Raw genomic sequence first — 15087 nt, 5'->3', positions numbered from 1 at the left:
ATTATTAATGGTGCTGGGAAATGATGCATTGACATTGGCCATGGGAGATATTTGCTGGCATTGCTGAATTAGCTCTGCAGCCTGGTATTCCCTTGTGCTCCTTATGTTGAGATTTAAAGGAGAATGTTGGGTTGCCAGAGGAACAGACGATCCTTCCTTGATCTCAAGGCATAGAAGAGGAATTCTTCATTGTGACTGTTTGGAAGAATGGACGCACACCAGTCATTGCCAGTGAGTATGTAGATATTTGTTTAATGGGGCCATAGCTAAGACTAGGACCAAGGATTAAGGAATATGGGAAAAGCTAAGTTCCGTGCCATTTTTCTAGAAAAAACTCACCATGAACACCTCCCTCGTTCTCTTAGAATGCCAATGACACCCATCTGAGGGGTGCCAGAACTGAGTTCCTGTGAGTTCCCCCTGAAAAAAGCCCAGGTTAAGTTTTGAAGTTAGTATGGTGGGAAGAAATGAGGTTTATAAATAGAAGTCAGTATACCTGGAATGGGAGTGGTACATGGGATGTTCTGCAAGAGATGCTCAGACGACCAGAAATATGACTTTCATAAGCGTTCTTGCAGAAATATTCAAAAATCTGTAATTAGCACACTGTTTTCATTAGGTCAACCCAAGTACCATGAAATGGCGTGCCAGTTTTTGAGTTCTAGTTCTATCTGGCTAGGAGGTAGCAAAGCGAAGTCAATGAAGAGGGAAGAAGGAAAAAGCAGGCTGAAACTGGAGCCCCCGTGTCTGCATCAGGTCACAGTCTCAAGATGGGAGGTGAGGCAGGAAGAGGCAGCGGACATTCAAAGGAGCCTCTGTTAAGTGTGTTGCAGGTTGCACCAAAAGCCCCTGGGCTGGGTAGGCTGAATTCAAAGTTACTCCGTGACACAGCATCTCCAGAAAAATCACCGAGGAAGAAGATGACTGAGGGTGGAGTGAACTCAACTTTCAAGTTGTTGTTGTTTTAAAAAATTGGAAGACTTGGGAAGATAGCAACTGTCATTCTAGAAGAAACAGCTGAAGCTTGTAATCCAGTACTAGAACCCATAAACACCCAAAGAAATTGATTGGCTGTAATCAGTTCAGGAGAATAGAAAGTACTTCAAACAATAATGTGTATTTAATTAATGGAATTTTCCACCTGAAGTTGCAGTAAGAGCGGATGGTTTAGATGGTTTTAAGGGAAGAATAGGCAAATTCATGAAGGATCGATCTATCAGTGGCTGCTAGCTATAAAAGCTAAGTGGAAGGTTATGTTAAAGAGGCTTGCTGGTTCAACAGGGACAGAGTGTAAATGAAGTGGGATGGCTGTTCTCTTCATTCCCTGTTTGTGGGTTTTCCAGAAACATCTGTCCGGATATGAATAGGAAGATGTATTAAATGATCCCTTCATGAGATCCAGCAGGGTTCTATTTTTTTCTTTTTAGCTCTACATAGCTGTTACAATTTATGTATGAGCTGGTACAATTAACGTTTCAAAATGGGAAAAACTCAGAGGAAATTTTTCATTTTAGTAAACCTTATGGTATATCTTTAATAAACCCACCATGGAGGATGGAAGAGTGGATGGGTGTGAGAGAGATAAACAATGGCAGGAGGGACGACAGAAAGGTCATTTTAAAAACAATGCTAACTTGTTGAAGTGTATGGGATAGTTCAAGTTATAAATGGGCATAAATAAGGGAGAGTCAGGAAAAAGAAACCACTCTATTAGGGAAGATTTATTTCCACAATTTTCTATTGTCAAATATCTTTACAAGCAAAGGCGGCCTTCAATTAGCTATGAGTGCAGACTTCAACATTCTTAATATATCTCTGATGCTTTCCACATCTTGCAGGATACCTTATCTCTGAGCAGAGATATGGAGAACATCACCGTGGTGACAGAATTTATCCTAACCGGACTTTCTGATCTCCCAGCTGTCCGCTTCTCCCTCTTTGTTGCCTTTTTGCTCATCTACCTGATCACCTTGGTGGGGAACGGCACCATTCTTCTCGCCATAGGAGCTGACTCTCACCTGCAAAACCCCATGTATTTCTTCCTGACTAACCTTTCCCTGCTGGACATCTTCTGCCCCACAGCTACAGTGCCCAAGATGCTAGAGAACCTCTTGTCAGAGAGAAATACCATTTCCTTTGTTGGCTGCGTGCTGCAACTCTACTTCCTGGTAGCTCTGGCAGGGACAGAGGTCTTCCTCTTGGCTGCCATGGCTTATGACCGCTACGTGGCCATATGCAACCCTCTGCGATACACGGTCATCATGAGCAAGAAGCTGTGTCTTCAGATGGTTGCTGGTACATGGGTCACAGGGTTCCTCAACTCCTTGCTGCACACAGTCATGACCTTTACTCTGCCTTATTGCAAATTGAACAGGGTTAATCAATATTATTGTGACATCCCTCCAGTCTTGGCCTTATCATGTGCTTCTACTTATGCAGCTGAGATGGTTGTACTTATTTTTGGTGGCATCTTTGGTGTGGGGGCTTTTATGGTGACGCTGGTCTCTTACATCTACATCATCTCCACTATCCTTAGGATCCGTTCTGCCGAGGGGAAGCGCAAGGCATTTTCCACCTGTGCCTCCCATCTAATTGTGGTGTGTCTCTTTTATGGGACGACCATCTTCACTTATGCAAGGCCTACCTCCAGCCACCATCCAGATCAGGACAGGATGGTGAGCATGTTGTATGGGGTGATTACCCCCATGTTGAACCCCTTGATCTACAGCCTCAGGAACAAGGAGGTGAAAGGGGCCTTGAAAAGAGTAATTGCTCATAAACGCCCTTAAAGTTGGGAAGGGAAAGTGTGGCTTAGCTATGTGTATTTCTCAATAATATAAAATGGGCACCGATGTAACCCTGATTCTGAACCAAGGAAAAGCAGCATTTGTAAACCCCCCTTCAAAGCCACCTGCTCCCTGAAACTTTTGCTTAAACTCTCACAACAAAAATCTATATATACATGGTTTTTCTTGCTCAGAGTCCTCCTTTTGTAACTGATTTCCCCTCCTCTCTTTTACCCGATTTCTCCCTCGCTGTCAAAATGTATATTGTAAGTAACTTGGGGTGGGATCCTCTTTCTTTTTTTTGCTCATGTACTCAGTATATTAAGAACAACAACAACAACAACAACAACAACAACAACAACAACAACAACTGGGAGCACACAAGACACTTTTATTTGATCCAGACGAACAGTCATTACTCAGAAGAAAGCCCCATTGAGTTCAACAGGGATTACTAGCAGTGAAGTAAGGTTAAGATTGCAGCCAGAAGTAGCTGCAATTAATTCTCATTTATTTCAATGGGAATTGAGCGCAGCTAACGGTCTCTGTATACAACACCTCCTGATTTATTTATTTTTGCGCCTACCTTTTGTTTGTTTGTTATACCCCCTTGAAGTTAAATAAAATTTAACTTACATCTACATATATAATTTAAAAATGTTATTTTATATGTTAGGCTATCGTAGACAGTTCTTTAAAGGTAAAGGTAAAGGTACCCCTGACCGTTAGGTCCAGTCATGGACGACTCTGGGGTTGCGGCGCTCATCTCGCTCTATAGGCCAAGGGAGCCGGCGTTTGTCCGCAGTCAGCTTCCGGGTCGTGTGGCCAGCATGACAAAGCCGCTTCTGGCGAAACCAGAGCAGTGCACAGAAACGGCGTTTGCCTTCCTGCCGGAGAGGTATCTATTTATCTACTTGCACTTGAACTGCTAGGTTTGCAGGAGCAGGGACCGAGCAATGGGATCACGCCATTGCGGGGATTCGAACTGCTGACCTTCCATCGGCAAGCCCTAGACTTAGTGGTTTAGACCATAACGCCACCAGTGTCCCTAGACAGTTCTTTAGGTTACCGGTATATTAATTAAAATATAAGCACAGTGCAGGGATAGCCAACTTGTTGCCGTCCCCTCCAGATACTTTGGACTCCAACTCCCATCATCCTCTACCACTGGCCAGGCTGAATGGGACTGATGGGAGTTGTAGTCCAAAATCATGTGGAGGGCACCACATTGACTACCCTGATGTAGTAGGGTTTTTTTTTTGGGGGGGGGCTGTTGCTGATAGGTTTAATAGAACTTCAATGGATTGAATTTTTAGATATCCCAGAAGGAGCATCTTAGGGTTGGGATGGATACAATATCCCATAATTTTGGTGAAAATACTATGGATTGTACCCCAGAAGGTCTGAATGACAGGACATTCACAATCTATGTACATAATATATGCCTAGGTTATGATATCCAATGCTGCTACATATTCCCCACCCACTTACAGTTAAATACAAACTTAACATAATGTTAACATACTGTTGTGAGTTGTGGGGGGCAGGGTACCATTTTTGAAGGAGCCAGGCAAGTTTCTTGGTGAGTTAATGGGCCCTAAGCACGTGTGTGTGTGTGTTTTGTCTTGTGCATACCTTGAGGTGGAGTAAAAATGAAGTCAATAAATAGGTAATCTCATGTTAGAGCAATGACAAACTTATATAGAGTCCACTATCAATTATCTGTTTGGGCTTCTCTTCTAACATGTAGAGAGATGCATTGTGTAATTCAGTATCACTGAATAAACTCTTGTCACACCATTGTGTTTTTTTATAGTTGTGTTTCTTACTTCTATGATCATGAATGTCTCTTCAATTTTCCACTCTTCATTAACCCCTTTTCAGCATCTGGGGTGGGGGGAACCCACTCACTTCATTTTCATACCCAAGAAATGCAAGTTTCACATGGAAATTACTTTCTATGCAAATTACCAGAGTTTTCAAATATCACCTCCCCACTCAGGTAGAATCATAGAATCATAGAGTTGGAAGAGACCACAAGGGCCATCCAGTCCAACCCCCTGCCAAGCAGGAAACACCATCAAAGCATTCCTGACAGATGGCTGTCAAGCCTCCGCTTAAAGACCTCCAAAGAAGGAGACTCCACCACACTCCTTGGTAGCAAATTCCACTGTCAAACAGCTCTTACTGTCAGGAAGATCTTCCTAATGTTTAAGTGGAATCTTCTTTCTTGTAGTCTGAATCCATTGCCCTGTGTCCGCTTCTCTGGCGCAGCAGAAAACAACCTTTCTCTCTCCTCTATATGACATCCTTTTATATATTTGAACATGGCCATCATATCACCCCTTAACCTTCTCTTCTCCAGGCTAAACATACCCAGCTCCCTTAGACGTTCCTCATAAGGCATCGTTTCCAGGCCTTTGACCATTTTGGTTGCCCTCCTCTGATATATTGCATGTCCATTCCACACACGGAAAAACAAGTATTTGCAAGATTACAAATGATCCACAGAGAGTAGATTAGGAGGAGGAAACTTCACAAAGCAGTGTGCTGCTGCCAAACGACATGCCAATCTAAAACTAGCAAGATGCTCTTAGCTCCCTTTCCCTGCTGGTGTCACTCAGAAATCATTCCCTCCATACGACGATTTCTAAAACTCCTGTGGAAAACACATGCCGGTATAGCAGGGATAATTAATAAAGCATTCAATATCCACTAACTCTGCCAACACTTTTTTATGTAGACAGGCCCACATAACTGTTTAATGCAGACACTTGAATGAGAATTATTTATTGTTTTTATGATGTTTTACATTTTATTGTATACATTACTGTACACAGCCATGTTACATGTACAATATATAAACACTTTTCTAAATAAACGAAACAAACAATCCCCTAGTATTTCGGACCTAATTTGGGTCTAGTTGCAACTGAAGTTTTAAATCCACATTGCTGGAATTTATCCTTTTTTAATCGCAGGTGGAAGAGAGAGAGAGAGTCCTATAGGGATGATTCCTGCCATTTCAGATGGAAGACAAAACATCTGTTCTCCCTTGCATCTACTTTTCTCTATGGAGGAAATTGTCTTCTGTAGAGGAGAGTTCCTTCTAGCATTGAAATCTGACATGGTGGAGCCCACACACAGGGTAACCACGTCATTGAGCAGGAAGCACTAGGGTTGGTGCATAGCGTCTCCCAAATTGGCCTTATGTGTGCCAATCCCTGTGAGAGTCCCGGGGACTTCAAATCCATTCACTTCGGATGACATCATAATTACTCTTGGTGGCATTATTTTTACATCGCCATGCATGCAGAGCATTTATCTGAGGACCTTTCTGGAAGGAGCTCTGTGGTAGCAGATGAGATGGAGACTGCACCATAAATGTTAACAATGCTCTTTGGGACTCATTAAGGAGCAAGAAAGAATTGCATGGTCCCATTTTTGGAGGAGAGAAGTGTGTATGGCCATAGTTAAATTTCAATATCAATATTTGCAGGCACCACGATCTCCCTGTGGTCTTAGGATCACTATGGGGCTTGGGCTTCATCCTGGAGGTAACTGAGTACCATCAGTTATAGATATTTTTATGGACAGTCTTCAAACACATAGCTTCCTTGGTTTAAGTCTTCATGCTTGATCTTAGTGCCTGGACTCAGCCGTGACTTATGCTGGGATGTGAGAAAGAAGGTGGCTCTGAGCATATACAAAGTGCCTACCCCCATTGAATACCACCCCATTGAATACTGCTGCCACCGCCACATGACTAAGGGATTCTAGGCAGGAGGTTCAGAAACCAGTCTCTCAGGTCCCGCTTATTTTCTGTTACATGGAATTTGTTCTTCTGCCATTGAAAGCTAAGGCCACTTAAGCATAGTCACAACTCCTGCCCAGCTGCTATTCTCCTGAGTTTTGTGTAAAACCTGGAGAAGATCTGTTCCATCCCCTGGTGAAATGGAGCACATAAAACATGGACTGGACTTCCTTAACATTCTAGGGAGTCATGTATTCAAATAAATCATATTAATGGAAATGTAGAGTTGGACAATTATTCACAGGACTGGAGCTTATTGTGCTGGAAAATCATCCATCACCTTTTATCTTGACATTGGTCATGGTAGGCAAACATGCTTCCTGGGACTGCTGGTGTGCTCTGAGGCCTGCTATTCCCTTGAGCTCCTTATGTTGAGACTTAAAGGAGAAGGCTGAGCTGTTGGAGAACACACAATCCTTCCTTGATCTCCAGGCAGATGAGAGACATTCTTGAGAGTGACTGGCGAAATGGAAATGCACCAATCGTTGACCGTGAGTATTAGAAGATACAAGCTTAATGGGGCCATCTTTGTGGCTTAAAGGCTTAAGTAAGACAGGAAAAGATAGGTTTGGTAATTTTATACGTTTGAGGAAATGAGACTCATATATCATGGCAGATGTACAAGGAATGGGAGCAGTACACAGAATGTTCTAGAAGGGATGCTGAGATGAATATTGTTTAGATGAGATGAAAATCCATATAAGGGCAATACTATGATCAGGCCAACCAAAATGTCATGAAATGGTGTGGAGGCTTTTGAGTTCTTCAGAACTTTTAATCAGGTAATAACAACGGCAGGGAGAGGACAAATAAATCAGGCTCATGGTGGAACAATAAAGTCTTCATGTGGTGACAGGCACAAGAGAGAATGTGAGAAAATCCAGAAGTAAATAATGACCCAGCAGTTGACCAGGAGGAAGAGGATCTGGTAGCGAGTATATAAAGCTATTACTCTCCATGTTCTTAGCAGTTAGTTAACAACTCCCTGTCAAGCCCTGTAGCTACAGGACACTTGTTCCAGCTTCCACACCAGGTGCTGGCCATTGACATTATCACCACTTACAGGTAATGCACAAAGAAGCTCTGACGAGTCTTAGTAATTGAAGGACCTAAAAATGACTTTGTCAGATGATCTGATCTAAGAACCATCTAATTAAGCATTGCGTTTCTCACACGGGTCAAACATTGGTCTCTGAGAAATTCAGGTACAGGGCATGAATGTGATCGCTAGGAACTACCGGTAATCTTTGCTTCTCAGAGTTATAAAGTGTCTGAGCAGGGACCTTGCATTCCTGCTTAATATGACTAAAGGTTATATGACTAACACTTTGAAAAGCAAAGAAGGCCTTAACTTGTGTATGCCTGTAGCCTCCAACATGTTTACTATAGCGTGTTCTCCCATCGAAGAGAGCACGGGTTGCAGAAGGGTTAAAGGAGCAGCTCCAAGTTAATGGGAGGAGGTTTTGGGCTGGCCACAGCTAGGATTGGTTAAGGTAAGTTGCTGGGGAGTTTAGCATGTTGCTAGTTGGTTGATTGACAGCTCTTGCCTTTAAAACCTAAGTTTGTGAAACTTTGGTTTCACTTTTGCGGTGTGCAACGGATCTTGGTCTGCTTGCTGTCGCTGCAGAGGGAGCTCTTCGATACGGTTGTATTGAATACTTGCTTTATTTGGCCTGCTAGGCTATTCCCTTCCTATCTTTTCCTTCAGTTTAGTTTAAAAAAAAAAAAAAAAAAAGAGCCCTTATTCCCGTCCCTTCTCCTCCACCCCCCCCCGCATCGGCCGTTCCCGTCCGTGCGGGGTGGCCCCGTCCCCCGTCCGCCGGAGCCAGCGCACTCACCACCCGGTTGAGGAGCGCGGCCTCGGACGTTTCCCGGCCTTAGCAAGCCTGTGAGCTATTTTGGGCTCGGGGCAAAGGGCCGCGTCCCTTAGTTGAGAGAGCGGCTTCCCAGCTCTTCCCCTGCAGCGCTCGGCGCCGAGGGCAGGGAGCGTGTCCTGGGTGCCTGGGCCCCTTCTTCCGCCGGTCCGGAACCCGGCCGGGGGCCTGCCGGACGGCGCCTCGCGCCGCGACCAGCGCCGCGGGGCCCTGCCGTGCTTCGCGTCGCTGCGGCGGCGGCGCCGGGGCTGCGGGAGCGCCCCCCCCTTTTTCCGCGGCGGCGACTCCGGCGGCGTCCGGAGCCGTCGGAGCGGAGCCTTGCCGGCGCGCTTCTCACCCCCCCCCAGAGGGTAGGGCCCAGCCGCCCCGATTCTCTCGCCCGCGCCGCAGGAGCGCCGGGCGGGGTCCGCCACCGGGCTCGCCGCCCGGGCCGCAGCGGCTCCGCGCCGGATCGGCGAGCGCTGCGCGGGCCGGGGCGGGGCTCACCGCTGCGAGCCGGCCGCGGAGGGCGGCGGCTCTGTGTGCGGAGGTTTTTGCAGCGTTTCGGCGCTGCCGGCCGGAGCGCTACCGCCGGCCGCTGGCAGAGGGGGGGGGGAGTTTCCCGCTGCGCCCCGGCTCGGTAGGCCGCACCGGGGTGAGCGCGTGGGGCCGCGACCCCGATTTCGGCAGTGCGCTCCCGCCGGCGCAGGACTGCACGCGGCCTGAGAGGGTGGGCCTGCATCTGGGGCCCTTGGCCGCTACGGTGAGGCCTGCTTGGCACGGGAGCGGCCTAGTTCTACGCCACGGTCCTGTCTGGCCTCGAGCAGCTGCTGGGCGGCCTGGGCCTGACTTGCACGCCGGTGCTGTGCGGGCCGGGCGCGGCCTTGCACATTTAATGTTCTGTTAAATTGCAATTTACGACCCGCGGCCTACTTAAGTGTGCTACGCCTGGCTGAGGCCCGACTCATCGGGCGGCCATTTTGTGGCGGCGGCCATTTTAGGTGGCTAGGCAGGCGGTGCCCCCTAGTGGTAACTGGGCCCAGTCCACTTTTTCACACTTCAGTTATTGGACAAACCAGTGCTAGCGGTTGGTTGGCATTTGTGCGTGCTGAACTTTCTTGTCTTGCAGCAAGGATGGCGCCAAAAAAGAAGGCGGCTCGCCCAGCGACCTCCACTCCATCAAAGAGGGTGATCAGGGGACCATCTCAATCGCTGCGATCGCCGACTTCCCCCCGCGCAGCTGGGAGTGTGGAGTCCTTCATCGCCGGCTTGGCGGGTGACCCCGAGGCTTTGGCCCGCCTGGCGTCTGGGTTGGATGGTCTGCTGCAGCGCACGGCCCCTAGGGGTCGGGGCCGCGCGGGGCCTTCCCATCAGGCTGCGACCTCCCCCCCTCCTTCTGAGGAGTCCAGCGAGGAGGGCGAAGGCACCTCGTTGCAAGGAGGGGCTGCCCGAGGTGGCCGGTCAGCAGGGGTTTCTCGCCCTGTGACCCGAGCGGCGGCACGGGCGTCGCCTTCGCCGGCGGCCAGGAAGGGGAGGAAAAAGCGGGGGAGATCCACCACGCCCCGTGCAGGTAGAGGGGCGCGGATTGTTCCGGCGCCTGCTTCAGACACCGCTATCTCACCTGTGATTCTTTCTCAGTCCGCCGCAGATACGTTGGCTCAGGACCCGTCGTCCGACTCCTCGGCTGAGGACAGTCTGCCGGTCCCCACTAAGGTTTCCTCGGGCGGGAAGCGGCGACGCGGCAGGCGTGCCGGAAAGCGTACTAAGCGGCGCAAAGGGGACTCCTCGTCGTCTTCAACAGGTACGTCTTCAGACAGCTCGGATGACGATTCCGACTCCCAACTGGGCCTTTATTGGGGCTTCGGGGAATCGGTGCCAGGTTTGCCAAAATGGGCATGGCAGCGCAGGGCCAACTCACACAGGGCAAGGTATGGTGCCACCCAGGACTGCCTGAATGGGGTACTGTTACCCGATGTAACGGTGTCCACTAAAAAGGCTAGGGACATAGTGCCGGGATGCCACTTATCCTCCAAAATTCGTGCCAGGATCCTGGATGGCCGCTATGTTGATATTTTCAGATTGGCCCCCCCGGCTGACGAGTCGCCTGGCCAGGCTAAGTCAGACTCAGCGTCTAAGAAACGCTCCAGCTCAGCCAGAGCGGAGCGGACCTTTGAGCGCTGGCTGGACTGTTTTCAGGAATACGCGGGCGTAGTGGCAGCTGCTTATCCCCGTAGGGCTCTGCACCTCCTAGTTTATCAGTCCATTGTTCGCTCGGCCTACTCCATGGCGGGCGAGGCTGCGGCAATCACTTACGATGAGAAGTTTAGGCGCAGGGCCCATCGGATACATACTGCTCGTTGGGACCGCAGGGATCTGGATCTGTGGACCACGCATGTGGCCCCGTCCATTGAAAAGTCACCGGCGGAACAACCTAAGCAAAAGGCGGGAGCATCGAAGGCGACCCGCCGGCTATCCTGCTGGGACTTTAATAAAGGGTCCTGCCAAAGGCAGTCATGCAAGTACTTGCACGGGTGTTCCAAGTGCGGGGGGAATCACCCTGCCTCCAATTGTTTTGGTGGGAAGCGGCCCTTTCGGGGCGGGAGAGGGGGGGCCTCACAGGCAGCCAAGCCTGCCCCCTCCCCCGCAGTCGCCGGGGGCAGCAAGTAGCGTCCTTTCCTCCCTGGCCTTCTCCCCAATTAAGGTACCGGCGCTCCTGCGTTGGCTGGACGTTTACCCCAACGCGGTGGCAGCGGCCTACCTGCGGGATGGTTTTGTCCAGGGATTTAGGGTTCCGGTGGCTGCGCTACCCGTGGCACGGAACCCCCCTAACCAAAAGTCGGTGCGTGAAATGCATGAGGTGGCCAGAAAAAAGATTGCAAAGGAATTGGCGCTGAGTCGCATGGGCGGCCCTTTTGAGGCCCCCCCCGTTTCAGAATTTGCACCTTTCCCCTTTAGGGATTGTGCCCAAGAAAGCCCCTGGGGAGTTTCGCCTCATACACAATTTATCTCATCCCAGAGGCACGTCAGTAAATGACGTAATTCCCCACGAGCTGTGTTCAGTAAAATATGCTTCGCTGGACTTTGCTATTAAGTTAATCAGAAAATTTGGCCCCGGGGCCTTGCTTGCTAAATGCGACATTGAGTCAGCATTTCGGCTATTGCCCATTCACCCGCAGGACTTCTGGCTCCTGGGGTTTCGTTTTGAAGGGGCTTACTATTTTGACAAGGCCATGCCAATGGGATGTTCGGTCGCGTGCGCGGCCTTTGAGTGCTTCAGCACCTTTTTGGACTGGGCCCTCCGCTTTAAAACAGGTTTATCTGGGGTGACTCATTATCTCGATGACTTTTTGCTGGTGTCATCGGGGGAGTCGGGAGACTGTTTGTCACTCATGAGGGCCTTTCAGGCCCTGACAGAGGAACTGGGAGTGCCTCTCGCCGCTGGAAAAACGGAGGGCCCCGCAACTCAGCTGACTTACCTGGGTATCCAATTGGATACAGTGGCCCAAACATCACGCTTACCGGAGGAAAAGTTGGCGGCGTTGCGAGGGGTCATTCTTGATCTCCTTCCCTTGAGGAAGGTGACTCTTCGGCAGCTGCAGTCCCTGCTGGGGCACCTTAATTTCGCATGTAGGGTGGTGGCCCCCGGCCGACCGTTCTGTTCACGATTGTATCGGCTGACAGCGGGAATGCGCAGCCCGCACCATAGGCGCAGACTGCCTAAAGAAGAGAAGGCTGATTTGAAGGTATGGTTGCAATTCCTGGAGGAATTCAACGGAGTGTCACTATGGCAGGACGTGTGGAACCTTCACACCGACTTCCAGGTGCATTCGGATGCAGCAGGGTCCCTGGGCTTCGGCCTTTACTGGAATGGGCGCTGGTGCGCGCAGGCATGGCCTACGACCTGGCAAGGGGAGGCAGTCACGCGTGACCTAACCTTTTTGGAGTTTTTTCCCATAGCCGTTGCCGTGCATATTTGGGTCGAGGACTTCAGGGACCGGCGTGTCTGCTTCTGGTCTGACAACCAGGCGGTTGTGACCATTCTCGCGAAGCAGTCCTCGCGCTCGCCCAGGGTATCGGCCCTCCTCAGGGCTTTCGTGCTTCACTGTCTCAGGTTCAATATTGTATTTTCGGCACGGTTTGTGCCTGGGGTCACTAACGAGATAGCTGACGCCCTGTCCCGTTTCCAGATGGAACGCTTCAGGTCGCTCGCCCCGGACGCACAGCTTCTCCCGGAACCCTTCCCGGCTTACCTGTGGACCATTGGCAGCACGTAGTTTGGCAGGGAGTAGCGGCGTCTGTTTCCCCTTCCACCCTTCGGTCATACGACAAGGCCTGGAAGGACTTCCTGGCATTTCACCGAGAGTCGGTGGCTGTGGGGGTAGAGTTGCGCCCATCATCTTCCCAGGTGCTGCAGTACCTGGCGCACCTTTTCCAACAGGGGAGAGCGGCCAGGACCATAAAATTGCAGGCTGCTGCCATTTCCTTTTTCTCTAAGGCCCTTTTTGATTCGGACCCTTGCGCGAAATTTGTGGTCCGCAGAGCGTTAGAGGGCTGGGGTAGGCTTCGCACTCCCCAGGCGGCCGCGAGGCGGCCCATTTCATTTGAGCTGCTTACCAGCATGCGTTCTGCTTTGCGTGCTATTTGCTGGTCTAAATATGAGGCCCGACTTTTTGCTGCGGCCTTCTCCCTGACCTTTTTCGGTGCGTTGCGTATTGGAGAAGTGCTCTTGGAAACATTCGCAACTGGGCTTAACAGGGGCTTGCTCTATCAGGACGCCAGCCTATCTGACGCTGAGGTGACCTTGACAATTCGTAGCTCAAAAACCGACCAGTTGGGAAGGGGTACGGTCATGGCATTGCCAGCCACAGGGCAGCGTGGGCCTTGTCCAGTGAAGGACTTGGCCAGATATTTGGCCGTCAGGCCCGCGGGCGAGGGTCCCTTGCTGATCCATGCTGACGGGCAGCCCTTGACGCGTCAGCAGTTTTCTAGGGTAATGCGCAAAACAATCGCTGCCTGCGGCGTTTCGGCAGTCGGATTTGCCCCCCATTCTTTCCGCATTGGCGCCGCAACCACGGCCGCACATTGGGGTTTGTCTGTAGCGCGTATTAAGAACATGGGGCGCTGGAAGTCGGAGGCTTACAGAGGCTACGTGAGGGGGCGGCGTTAATTCCGGAACTTACATTTTTCTTTTGACCCCCCCAGGTGTAGCGGCCACCCGGATTTGGATTGTGGGGCACAGCATTGCCCACTGGGCTGGAGTTCGTGCAGAGGAATCTGGCCTCGGAGCAGGGCTTGGCTTCCCTCCACATGTGCAGGTTTCTTGGATGGCCAGGCGGGGCATGCGCTGGTGTGAACTGTTGCCTTTAATCCAGCATCGTTTGAATTGGGAGGCCCGCCCTGACGCCATCGTGGTGCACTTGGGGGAAAACGATTTGCCAGCTTTGGACTGCCTTACTCTACGTTCCACAATCCAAAGGGATCTGGGGGTTTTGAGGTCGCTGGTACCTGATTGTAAGCTGTTTTGGTCTCACTGGCTCCAGAGGCAGGAATGGCGGGGCAGTTTCCGCCCGCAGGGTACGGAGAAGGCCAGGAAGCGCGTCAACGCGGTAGCTTCGGCTAGGGTCCTGGAATTGGGGGGGGTTGCTATTAGGCACCCCAGGATTTATGCTCGAGCAAGTCAGCTCTATCGGGCTGATGGAGTCCACCTTTCTCCCCGGGGGAGCGATATCTGGTTGGAGGATATTGCGGAGGGACTAAAGGTAGGATTGGGACTGTGAGTGGTTGGCGGCGAGCTTGGGGTAGCTCGTGTGGCGGTTAGGCATTGGTATAAATTTGCTTGCACTAGGGGTCAGGATAGGCTGGGCCTGCCCCTAGTAACGCTGCTTCAGAGGTATGGATAGGCTGGGCCTACCTCTGAATGCGCGGGGCAGGGGTAGGAAATTGGTTGGGCCTACCCCTGAAAATAAGGGTATTCTGTTAAAAGAATCCAGGGACTCTTTCTGCTTTTGTCCATACCCAATGGTGGGAGGCTTGGGCCAAGCGGAGTCCTAGGGAGCATTTGGGGGAGAAGCCTGGGTCGTTGCCCGACTCCGCTTCTGCCTTAGGTGTTCACCCTTTTCTGACTTCGCCCTCAAAAGCGAATGTCAGCTGTCCCATGGCTGGGGGGACAGTAGTCGGTTCCAATGCCTAAGCAACCACTCACATTGGCTGTATTTAAATAAAGTTGTGGCCAAAATTATGCCAAAAACCCAAACCAAAATTAATGTGTCATGACTGAATTACTGGGGGGGAGCTTGGACGGTAACCTCGACATGCAAAGCGTGTTCTCCCATCGAAGAGAGCACGGGTTGCAGAAGGGTTAAAGGAGCAGCTCCAAGTTAATGGGAGGAGGTTTTGGGCTGGCCACAGCTAGGATTGGTTAAGGTAAGTTGCTGGGGAGTTTAGCATGTTGCTAGTTGGTTGATTGACAGCTCTTGCCTTTAAAACCTAAGTTTGTGAAACTTTGGTTTCACTTTTGCGGTGTGCAACGGATCTCCCGCCCGCCCTCCCTAATTTGGGAACGGTGCTTTTGCTGCTTGACCTTGCTATGCCTGTCATGGGGTTGTCTGCTTTGAAGCGGGAGCCTGGTAGGAAT

At 50.5% G+C, this 15087-nt stretch overlaps 1 protein-coding gene across 1 annotated transcript; it reads left to right on the top strand.

The window, feature by feature from the left end:
• The first annotated feature begins 1850 nt into the window (after nucleotides 1-1850).
• On the top strand, nucleotides 1851-2789 carry LOC117057507 (olfactory receptor 5V1-like). Its single transcript, XM_033168356.1, has one exon. It carries the CDS (start codon nucleotides 1863-1865, stop codon nucleotides 2787-2789), a length of 927 nt encoding a protein of 308 aa, XP_033024247.1. The 5' UTR covers nucleotides 1851-1862.
• Nucleotides 2790-15087: the final 12298 nt, after the last annotated feature.

The sequence above is a fragment of the Lacerta agilis genome, chromosome 14, assembly GCF_009819535.1.
Source record: "Lacerta agilis isolate rLacAgi1 chromosome 14, rLacAgi1.pri, whole genome shotgun sequence".
In the NCBI taxonomy this organism is placed as follows: domain Eukaryota; kingdom Metazoa; phylum Chordata; class Lepidosauria; order Squamata; family Lacertidae; genus Lacerta; species Lacerta agilis.
This window is presented reverse-complemented; position numbering and strand designations above follow the sequence as displayed.

Excerpts from the sequence above, each read along its gene's own strand:
- LOC117057507 (XM_033168356.1), top strand. The coding sequence starts at position 1,863 with ATGGAGAACATCACCGTGGTGACAGAATTTATCCTAACCGGACTTTCT.